General features: G+C 39.5%; 1 protein-coding gene across 1 annotated transcript in view; it reads right to left on the bottom strand.

Annotated features, from left to right (window-relative positions):
* chs1 (chitin synthase 1) overlaps positions 1–12,237 on the bottom strand; it is a 32,730-nt gene that overhangs the window by 16,672 nt on the left and 3,821 nt on the right. Inside the window, exons 2-11 of the mRNA XM_052089416.1 lie at positions 11,203–11,338; positions 9,863–10,048; positions 8,502–9,577; positions 8,265–8,360; positions 7,856–8,020; positions 7,605–7,752; positions 7,433–7,498; positions 6,257–6,491; positions 2,911–3,111; positions 2,453–2,737 (exon numbers count right to left, since the gene is read on the bottom strand). Of these exons, the coding sequence (XP_051945376.1) occupies positions 2,453–2,737; positions 2,911–3,111; positions 6,257–6,491; positions 7,433–7,498; positions 7,605–7,752; positions 7,856–8,020; positions 8,265–8,360; positions 8,502–9,577; positions 9,863–10,048; positions 11,203–11,338 (2,594 nt within the window). The remainder of the gene's footprint in view (positions 1–2,452; positions 2,738–2,910; positions 3,112–6,256; positions 6,492–7,432; positions 7,499–7,604; positions 7,753–7,855; positions 8,021–8,264; positions 8,361–8,501; positions 9,578–9,862; positions 10,049–11,202; positions 11,339–12,237) is intronic.

Here is a 12,237-nt window from a genome sequence, read left to right as displayed (position 1 = left end):
GCATTGAGTATATGGGCATTTTATTCTCAGCAAATTTGTCTGATTTAGTTCATTTTTACCCCTTAATAAAAAGTTTTTTGAGTGATGTGGGCAGGTTGGCTTCATTACATTTATCTGATTGGGAAGGTTAATGATATTAAAATGAATTGATTTCCAAAATTTAACTACCTGCTACAATCACTCCCTATAGATGTCCGCCTCCCATATTTCAAGCAATTTGATAGCATAGTGAAGTCCATAATTTGGAATGGTAAGCGTCCCAGATTACATTTCAGTAAGTTGCATAGGCCAATTGACAAAGTTGGGCTAGGCCTACACAAGATTTTGTTTTATTATTATGCATTCGGTCTCAGACATTTGGCCCATTGGTCGCTTCCACCTGAAAGAGCCCCTCCATGGTTTTATATTGAACAGGAAGTTCTTGCCCCTATTTTGCCATTGCAAAGCCTATCAAACAAATTGGAGAAGTTAATTACACCCCGTTATCTTGCATTTGCATGAGTGTTGAGATCTTTTGAGAATTTGGTTCAACATTTTGGGATTCTCAGATTCTCAGAGTTTAATAGGTATTTACAGCTGCACCACCTGCTCTGTATTGTTTTTGGGAGTAGCACAAATCTCCCTAAAGTGGCAGATAATCTGGAAGAGGTGATTTTTGGAAATGGTCATGCGGCATCAGTGTATTACTCCCTGCTAATTTAGAGTCTGGGGGATGGAAATTCAACTTCTCTCAAGAGATTATGGGAGAAAGATTTAAACTTGGTTGTGGCAGGGTGGAGGGCGGGGCCGGGTCGTGATCCTACACACCCGGCCCCGCCCTCCGCCCTGCCACATTGGTATTGGAGGAGGGAGTGTGGGCTAGGTTTCTAAATAACATCAGGTCTGCATCTAGATATGCAAGGGTTCGCCTTGTGCAATTCAAGATTTTACATTGATTTCATTGGACCCCCTCTAGATTTTATAGGCTTGGTCTTAAAGACACACCCACCTGCTGGCGATGCCAATCAGAAGTTGGAGACACAACCCATGTCTTTTGGTGGTGTGTTAAGGTCCAAGATTTTTGGTTGAAGGTTCAGAGTTGTTTGTGGGACCTTTTACTTTGCCCCAGACTTTGTATTTTGGGTGATGGGGCGGTCATAAATTTGGGGGACAAACATATAAAAAATTGGGTTCTGACCAGTACTATGATTGGCAGACATATTATTTTAAGGTGTTGGAAATCGGATGGAGCGGCATAATTTCTGTATGGTGTGCGGAGGTTGGGAGGTTGGTAGCTTTCGAGGAGGTGGCAAGCAGAATGCTGGGGTTTGGGGACTTGTTTGACAGAAAATGGGGTAATTATTTCACTGTTTTGGGGGACTCTCAAGGACGGTATGGAGAGAGAGAAGTCTAGTTTAATTATGTATTATTATTATATATTTAATCTTTTTTTATTATTATTATTTTATGTGACCACAGGGGTGTTCGTTGGGGGTTAGGTTGGGGTTGGTGATTGGGGAGGGATATTTGTGAGGGTTAAATGTTGATTCGGTATGTATGTGTTTTTCTCTGTTGTGTTTTTTTTAAATCAATAAATAATTTTCATTAAAAAAGAAGATGAATTACATACAGTATTTTAGACAATTTTAACTACTGTATATTATAAGTTATAATATACTATATTAAAACTTCACCCTGATGGAAAAACAGGGCATACTAATCTAAGGAGTTGAATTTGGTCAACTAGTTAAAGCTGTGTTTTGAAACCAGGTTGAGATTGTCTACCATGTCATGCATAAGTGCCATACTACAAAGTTTCACTAGCATCAGAATAGTATACAAAACAAATTTATATTATTATATCATTTTTTTAAAACAATTTTTAATAAATTTTTTTGTTGTAGAGACTGGTTAAGTGCTCTTGGAAAATATGTGTTTTTAGACATTTTTGAAGATAGAGAGTGAGTCAGCTTCACGGATGGAGTTGGGAAAGTCATTCCACCAACGTGGTATGATGAAACTGAAAGTCTGGGAAAGTGTTTTGGTGCCTCTTTGTATTGGTACGACAAGGTGACAATCCTTAGCTGACCGCAGGCTTCTGGTGGGCGTGTAGATCTGCAGAAATGATTTTAGGTATGCTGGAGCAGACCCAGTGACTGTTTTGTATGCCAGCATCAGAGCCTTGAATTTAATACGTGCATCAACCGGCAGCCAGTGGAGAGAGATAAAGAGTGGTGTAACGTGCTCTCTTTGGTTCATTAAAGACCAGACGTGAAGCTGCATTCTGGATCATTTGCAGAGGTCTCATTACACATGCAGGGAGGCCTGCAATGAGAGCTAATGACCGTAACCATTTAGAAACTATCAAAAACTAGTTTTAGCCAATTTGTTTTACTTAAAACCCTGTCCTGACTTTCCTGAAGCAGAGGATGTGAATGTGTCTGGTTGGATCACATGATCTTTGAAACTGTACCTGCTATCATGAGGGTAACAGACGCAGGTCCCAGGATGGAGGAGGCCACGGTGAAGATCTGGTACAAAATGTACAGTATGGATATGGAGGTGTTCCTCTTGACCGTTTCTGTCCCACTGTGGAGCAGGTCCAGAGTGTTGGCCAATGTAGAAGGACCCCATCGGCGTCTCTGGTTGTAGAACTCTTTGAACTCTTGAGGTGAGTTGGTGTACGCATCTGAGGCAGCATTATACTCCACCCTCCAGCCCTGCTGAAGGAGAAGAGTGCACAGCCAGCGGTCCTCACCTACATATAAATATACGGCTTAGCACCTATTCATTATATTGAACACCAAATGAAAAAAAATCTAAGAATTTTGCTTTCTTTCTTTAAATATTTATTCCAGAAAGACGAAGGGTGGATCTGGTATGTCAATATCTCTTTTGCTTATCATCTAACAGTTGAAACAGGAAGCTAACCTTGATCATACTGCACATACTCAGAAGCTCTGGTGGCTTTGGTGGTGTATCGTTTCAAGACGTTATCGTCCATCAGAGCAGAACCTCTGAATAGACTGAAACATCCTGGACTGCATAGAACCGACCCAAACACGTGCTCTGCTGTCTTCTGTAGCCAGTGACCTACTGCATACTCAAACTTCTGATACCACACCATCGGCCCTGAAACACATTCACGGCACCAATGAACATGAATCACTTGAGGAACCAACTCAGGTTTGAAAAATAAAAAAATGTAATGGTAATGTGTTATTAATGCATGTTTTAAGACAACGCAAAGTCAAGTTTGTTATTTATTGTTACCAAGCAACGTCACAACTTGACGGATTACTATAGTCTTTGACTGTTGAGCGGTCATGGGTGTGCATATGTTGTCTCTTTTACAATGACAACATATACACAGAGATCATCCATTCAGAATTTAGAATCAGAACTATCAATTTTATAATATTTATAATTATAATACTTTTTCTGCTCAACTCAAGTTTTATAATGTGAAGCTGTTTTTGCCCTGATGCTTATCATTTATTTCTTATAAATATTCTTATCTTTTGGTTTAAGTTCCAAATTATAAGAGAAATTCATAAAATGAGATGAAGTACTTTTCAAAAAGTATTTAATTAATACTGCAGTGTCTTTATAAGTGGTTACAGTGGTACTTCTGAAATTAGTTTTGTTTATAACACTTACTGCATATCTTAATGTCCCCATCTCCTCATTCAACTTTTTTTAATGAAAAAGCGCCTTGAGCTGTCCTTTGAAAAAGCATTTATAAATATCATCCTTTCATAGTATCATTCTCGAATTTATATCAAGACATTGTCAGACAAGTGGCTTTGGCTCCACAGTGTTTTTTTTTTTTTGTTTGTTTTTTTTCTATGTAATTTCCTGCCGTTTTTCATAGATTGTTGTATTGGAATCTTTCATGCAAAAATGACTAATTACTTTCCAATATATTTGAGCTTCTCTAATTTTTTTTATAGTATAATAAATATTATAGTATTATGATTACATCAAATCAATACTACTGTATATACTTTATATATTTGATTACTCAGATCAAGTGTCTTCTGTTCATTGAGACATATATGAACATGGCAATCGCACTCCGATCCACACCAAAACCATCGGTCCGAGACCGCCTGAACGAGGTGGTCTCGGACCGATTGCAAATGAACTCTGGATCAGTTCGCTTGTGGTGGGAATGATCCAACAGACCAACGAACCAAACAATATCCCTATAAAAAGCCATGAACATAACTGAGGGATCTGTGGAGAAGATCAGCATTTCTCTGTAATTAATCCTCAAAACGTGGATATAGCCTTTTGGGAACTATATTATATATAATTGTGCATTTAAAATAGGAGCTGTTTTTAATTCCTGAGGTAATTTTAGTACGATCGTTTATAATAGTTTTGGTCCGTTTGGAAATGTCGTCTTGTAAAAGCGAACCAAACCAATAAGAAAATGCAACATTGTAACAATTTAGTCAGCGTTTCGGAACAAAGCAAACCGTATACAGGTCTGAAAACGCCCTTAAACTACTATAAATTTTTTGCTTCCACAGTAAACTCATAAAAACTCAGAAAAAAATACATTGCCAGTAAAAATAAGAATATGATATAACATTACTCATACTGCGATGAAAGATCACACCACCCGTCCCCAATACGGCATATGAGCGCTTTTATACACTAGGTTTGTCTTTACGATAGCTCAGCAGCGTTATCAGATTGTAAATGGTGGGTGTCGTGTTTTATTGCAATTATTCATCAGATAATTTTTTATAAATCTCCACCATTCACAAGTGTGGTGCAGCATAAATCTTAAAGCATCAAGATTGAATTGTATAATTGTAAATGTAAATTAGATTGCCAAAGTAGTGTCATGATTTATGTACGTGACTTTATGTATTAACTGTACACACATGTGTGCCTACGGGACTGGCAAGGCAGACAATTGCCTGTTCCCCCTGCGGGTAGCAATTACAGTAGTTCACAGCAACATCACTTGAAACCAATGATTGGCAATGCTTAGTACACTAGGAGGACAGTTTCGAAACCCCCCCCCCCAATGCATTTAGGGGTGTGGTCCTGGTCAAGACAATCTCCTGAACTCCAAACTGAATGTCAGAATGGGAAAGAAAGGTGATTTAAGCAATTTTGAGCGTGGCATGGTTGTTGGTGCCTGACGGGCCGGTCTGAGTATTTCACAATCTGCTCAGTTACTGGGATTTTCACGCACAACCATTTCTAGGGTTACAAAGAATGGTGTGAAAAGGGAAAAACATCCAGTATGCGGCAGTCCTGTGGGCAAAAATGCCTTGTTGATGCTAGAGGTCAGAGGAGAATGGGCCGACTGATTCAAGCTGATAGAAGAGCAACTTTGCCTGAAATAACCACTCGTTACAACCGAGGTATGCAGCAAAGCATTTGTGAAGCCACAACATGCACAACCTTGAGGCGGATGGGCTACAACAGCAGAAGACCCCACCGGGTACCACTCATCTCCACTACAAATAGGAAAAAGAGGCTACAATTTGCAAGAGCTCACCAAAATTGGACAGTTGAAGACTGGAAAAATGTTGCCTGGTCTGATGAGTCTCGATTTCTGTTGAGACATTCAGATGGTAGAGTGAGAATTTGGCGTAAACAGAATGAGAACATGGATCCATCATGCCTTGTTACCACTGTGCAGGCTGGTGGTGGTGGTGTAATGGTGTGGGGATGTTTTCTTGGCACAATTTAGGCCCCTTAGTGCCAATTGGGCATCGTTTAAATGCCACGGCCTACCTGAGCATTGTTTCTGACCATGTCCATCCCTTTATGGCCACCATGTACCCATCCTCTGATGGCTACTTCCAGCAGGATAATGCACCATGTCACAAAGCTTGAATCATTTCAAATTGGTTTCTTGAACATGACAATGAGTTCACTGTACTAAAATGGCCCCCACAGTCACCAGATCTCAACCCAATAGAGCATCTTTGGGATGTGGTGGAACGGGAGCTTCGTGCCCTGGATGTGCATCCCACAAATCTCCATCAACTGTAAGATGCTATCCTATCAATATGGGCCAACATTTCTAAAGAATGCTTTCAGTACCTTGTTGAATCAATGCCACGTAGAATTAAGGCAGTTCTGAAGGTGAAAGGGGGTCAAACACAGTATTAGTATGGTGTTCCTAATAATCCTTTAGGTGAGTGTAAATATATATATTAAATAGTAGTAAAGTAAACGGATGTCCTAGATGCCTACATTTATTTATTTACACATGTACATTTATTTATTTATTCTTTCTTTTTACCCATTCCAGTGGGGTGAATGCGGCCGCAGGCTGCTCCTACGTTGTCATACATTCTCAGTCGGTCGACGAGCAGAATCAGAGCAGCCGGGTGGAAGTCTGTGTCTCCGTCCAGGGCCATGATATATGTGTTGTCATCAGATATATGCTTCCTCTTACTGTCATTATCATGAGTGGGGAGCAGATAACTCTCTCCATCTAATGATATGAGACTGGCACGACATGGGTTATTTTGTCTCTGTAACAACACACAAAGGAGAGAACTCAAAATTTGGTTTTACATTAATGTGACAACTATATTTTTAATTATTTTTAATAAAATGTGATTGGTGCTTGCTTGTACAAAACCCACCAACATGATGCTAGTGTGTTGCTATACAGTGGTGGTTGCTAATGCATTGCTAGATTACTAAGTTGTTCTGGTGATTGCCAGGGCATTGCTATGCTGTTGCTGGGGTGTTCTGGTGGTTGCTAAGGCGTAGCTAGGTGGCTACAAAGGTGTTCTGGTGATTACCAGGGCATTGCTATATGGTTGCTAGGGTGATCTGTTGATTGTTCAGTTGTCACTAGGTGGTTACAGGGGTGTTCTGGTGATTGCTAAGTTGTTGCTTGGTGTTCACTAGGGTTGTCTGGTGATTGTCAGGGGATTGCTATGTTGTTTCTAGGGTGTTCTAGTGGTTGCTTGGGTATTGCTAGGTGATTTCTAAGGTGTTCCGGTGATTTCCAGGGCATTGCTATGTGGTTACTAGGGTGTTCTGGTGGTTGCTAAGGCATTGCTATGTGGTTGCTGTGGTGTTCTCGTGATTACCACGGCATTGCAATACTGTTGCTAGGGTGTTCAGTTGGTTGCTTACTGGCTCAAGTCAAAAGAGTCCACCCTCAAGTCTCCAATTTAGATATAAGTCCATCCCTGAATTTGTAAATGTTTTTGAATTAAGTTTTATTGTCCACCACATGAAAATTGTAAATGCAATAGTCTAATCACTTAGAAAAGTAACAGCACTCCTTAACAAGCCACGTAATTCAAAGTATAATTCATGTCTGTAGCACAAACACCTTGAAGTTTAACACTTAGTCTTAGTGGCTTGTTCAAGTAACAGACTGTATGATAACTGTAATAGCGACACTTGCCTTATCAAACACAACTAATGAATGATTGAAAAATACAGAAAAACTTACTGTTATTTTCTGAGGGTTTTTGACATTATATCCTTTCCAACCAAGCAGGTAATACAGGTACATGATCTGAAAAAACATTCAGTCTGGTTTCACAAAACATAAATATATTTGCTTTGGGATTCAGAGACTCTGAATGATTAATTACAGTGAGGAATGAGACATTAAAGTTTACCTGTGACCATCGTTTTTTGTTTCGAATCAGTTGTTTGTCTTTCAGATGAACATAAAGCATGTTTCCCTCTGGCATAACAAACACAAGTCGACCTCCATATGGAGTTTCAATGATCGAAACCTCATCAGGCTCCTTGTTTGTAAAAACCCTTTGGGGGGATGAAATATCTTTATCATCAGGAGTTTTCAGACATTCCGTTCATATGAGTCACATACAATATGCTGATAATGGACAGGTAACCTTTGCCTTACCTGTACACCTCCATGACAACATGTATAAGGTCGCAAACGTATGTGTTAACAAGCTTTTTCTCTGTGTCTTTTTCTTTCATGAAGGCATCATCAACATAAATATGGCACTCAAAATCAAAGCAATCCTTGTGTTCCTCTTTGGGATCCCCTCGGTATCTGTCCAATCTGAAACCAACAAATAACATACCATCAAGTAAAAGTATGAAACAACTGAGCTGTAACACAGTAATTTTACATTTGATGCTATTGGCAGTTGCTTATATGCAAAGTGACTTACAGTGTGTTCAAGCTATACTGTAAATTTTGTCAGGTTGTGTTTTCCCTGGGAATCAAACCTATGATCTTAGTAATTCAAGTGTACCTGTTGAGCTATAGTAGCACTGATGCTCACTCATCAGTGTGTAAATACCTGAACATTGAGGTCAATATTTTCAGCATCTCATCATATGTTTCATGCCACATCGTTGCACAGAGGTAAATGACACAGTTTTGCACATCATCATTACTATTCGACAGAAAGAAAAAAAGAGTAAACAGTTACATCCTGAAATAACCCTAATATACAAAGTATTTATTGTTTAAATTCAATGCACTTGTACAGTAATGGATTTAATTTCATTTATATACAGATTTAATTTAAATGTACCTCTCCTTGTTTCTTGTCTGGACGACTTTCATTTTGGTGTTTAGCAGCAGAGACAGATCGATGAAGGCAGATTCATACAGTCGACGCACAAACAGCTGTGACGTGCGTTCGATTCTCTGCACCCTTATTCTCCACACGTAATATGTGCATGCCATGAGTCCAAGCCACATGCAGAACCCCTGCAGTGCCAGCATGGAGAAAGGCCACATTTCGTACGGACTGTTGAGTGAAGTCTTACAGATACTGTTGGAAATCTCCAGAATCACGACCGGGGTGGTGTTTGTCTCCTTGATATTTGCAAGTTTATAGCAAAATGGCCAAATTGGATTGGTAATGTTGATGAAACTATATGCAGCAGATTCTGTTAAATGGGATAAACTGTCAGCTTGCGTCAAGAAAAGCGTTATTCCCAGGATTAGTGTAGCTGGACCGGCTAGTGAAACCGGGAGGGCAAAACCAAATTGCACCGCATGGATCTTACAAGCCACCACTCCAAACCAGTGGCACGCAGCTGAGCAGAATGTTTGCAGGAAAAACACCACCAGGCCGATCTCTACTGCGCCATTGGCTTTGGTGTATGCGGTCCAGTCAATTTTAACTTCAGCAATCAGGCCATAATAAAGAAAGTACACCCCCATCGTGATTACGATTCTAACGAAACTGGTCACAAGATAAACAGTGTCTCTGAAACCATCTAATTCACTCAGCATCTCCTGAATGTTTTTGCTGGCCTGTAATGGGTTTTCCCACCAGTTCAGAGAAACCAGCATAGACGCAAAAATCGCAATGCCGACATACACGTAACTGACCTCCTGATGATCTGGAACGAAAGAGGAAACTCTCACATAGTAGTCGACCGCCAGTAGAGCGTAACCGCTGAGCACCAGGATGAGGGAGCATATGGGGTAGATAATCATCCAACTCTCCTTCTGCAGACGGAAGACAATCTGGAGGACAGACGACAGGATGCAGACGCCTCCAGGGATACAGAGATTTGTTAAAACATCAAACTGAGGCATCACAATGAGCACCAAGATTGTGGTCCCAACAGCCACCAGACTCTCAATTGCACATATCTACAAGAGCATATACAACATCATTAGTCCTCGTATCTTTGGAGGAACCACAATGTTATCTAATAGTGACTGATTCAATTACTACATGCTAAACAATCCTCTGGTATGAGTCTTCCCGGCTGAAATATAAAGACCTGCAGCATGTTCTAACCAGCTAGCATGTTTAAAAAAAACGGCTTGACCACTTTGACCTGATCCAAGCCATACTCAGATTTTTCAGACTGTTAGTTGGTGACATACATGATGTGTGTTCAATGTTTACCGTATGTTTCTATGTCAACTCACAATTCCCAATGTTCTTGGGTTGGGGGGAACGTAGCTCTTGAAGACACACTTCCACAGAGACTTGAGGAACACCATGAGGTTTGGGGTCACCAGGACACACATCAGCAGAAGTGTGTAGAACTGCTGGTCCACTTTACTTCTCAAAGACTTCGGACTGGACAGAGTGGTCAGAACCAGCAGAGAACCCTAAATACAGATAAACCACCTTAACTTTCACTGGACCACAGCACACATGCTAAATTATTATCTATAGACCAGGCTGAATTAAATGTCAAAGTTACTGTTGGAATGGTTTCTTTGAAGTTATGTAATCATCAACAATTCTGCTAGCGATTATTGATTATTATTTGCAACTGCAATAAGAAATATAAAGTTGCAAAGTTGCTTGGAATTTTTTTTTTGAAATTTGGATTATTTAAAGGCTGTGTACATTCACTTTTGATGTTCTTCTGATGTCAAATATTCAGTGATACTGTGTAGTCTGATCCCATGCAATAGCAGCGTAATTTTTTGCTAAATGATAAGAAGTGGTTCTTTACACGTACTGTGGCAGTTCTGAGGTGAAATGTCCACTGTGTGGTGCTCAAAGCAAGATTAATTGTCATACAAATTAGGATTTTTAAACTTTAAACCTAAACCTAATCGAAAGTGTCATAAAAAGCCAATATGACAGGGAAAATTAAATTGCTGAATCAAATACATCAGTGTATAGTGCTTTAGGCTCACGTGTCGACTCACATGATGTTTTGGACTTGAATGCCAGTCCAAGTTTAAACAAGCTTGCAAATGTAATTGGCTATATAATGCAAACCTTAAAATGTTTTGACTTACAAGTCATGTGCTTGAGTAAAAGTGTTTAGATGTCATAAGATAATGCTGCCAAATAATCTGCCATTTTACTTGTGATTTGGTGTGAAAAGTCAATTAAAGTAAAAAAAAAGTCAGGACCTCTAGTGTTTATTTCACTAGGAAACCACCATAAGTACAATGAGCCACATAAAAATCTAAAGGTATAGTAATGTGATTCTATGTGAGCAACTAGGATAGTGCCAACCTCCAAATGTCTGACAGAATAAAACACATCAATAATTCAACCACTGAGTGAACGCATTCATACAAAAAATGACACGCAAATGACATATCATAGACCAAGAATAGAATGGACCCCATTGTTTTGCCAGGAACATTCCATGCCATCATGAATTCCCGTACACATCGTAATGGAGATAGCAATCATACTGTGATAAACAGTGATGGATGGGGTGTTATTAGCCTCTATAATTACTGATAATCATGTAATAGACACGTCAGTAATTGTTGATAGACAGTCGTTGATTCACCTTGCTCATGACAGCGCTGACCAACACCAGCAGACCCACAATAATAGCCACCAGTTTCTGCAGGAACACAAAGCATGTTCTCTTTTTCTCTTTCTCTGCTCCGATCGGGTTCAGCTGGAATGGGTCCCACGTGTCTCTGTGAAGACGTTCGTCTTAAAAAACTAAAATCTCAACAATGAAACTTGTCTCAGTGGAGCAATGAAATGAAGCTTGATTCCATCAGCTTATTAACACACAACAATAATAATAATGACAAATGCGTTTCCTCAAAACAAATTAATTACATTTATTCAATAATCTGAACTCAGGTGTACTCAGGCCATTTGTTAGTGAAACCAGCAGTCATAGTTGTAGATATTGACATGTATCCAACAATGTCAAGAAATGCGAAAATAAATGTCCAATGTCTCGAGTCCAAAAACCCTGAATTCTGAATATTTTTTGTCATTGTTGGTTTGAACTACCTTGTGATTGTATAGATTGAAGAGTGAATCGTGATGGTGGAATGGTAGCCAGTAACATAGATATTACACTGATTGAGAGTACTGATTCAGAATCAGGTTCAGATTAGTTGGTATATATTAACTATTTTTAAGTTTTACAACTCAGTTGTGAAAGAATGTTTGAGAGGTGATAGTATAAGGCTAATAAACCAAAATAATGAATTACTATCATTGATAATTAACTAAAGGTAGCGATGCTATCTTAACATTTTCTTTAGCATGGTGGTTGCTTAGTAGCTTTTTCAGTAACAAGCTAATTTTCTCAAGAAACAGTGGAGCAATTTGACAAAACGTCTAGTTTACTGTTGCAACCTCCATTCCCTGATGTGAGTGAAGCGACACTAGGGGACTTTCTTGAAGACCTTGATTACCTCTGAACTTGAGAAAAGGCCAATGAGAATTTGGCAGACAGAATTTGCATGTCCCTCCCCCGGACACACGGGTAAAAAGGCAGGGAATCATGCATCTGTTCATTCAGGTTTTGCACCGAGGAGCCGAGAATAAGGTTCGGTCGTCCATCAGGGAACGGAGG

The sequence above is a fragment of the Xyrauchen texanus genome, chromosome 24, assembly GCF_025860055.1.
Source record: "Xyrauchen texanus isolate HMW12.3.18 chromosome 24, RBS_HiC_50CHRs, whole genome shotgun sequence".
NCBI lineage: Eukaryota > Metazoa > Chordata > Actinopteri > Cypriniformes > Catostomidae > Xyrauchen > Xyrauchen texanus.
This window is presented reverse-complemented; position numbering and strand designations above follow the sequence as displayed.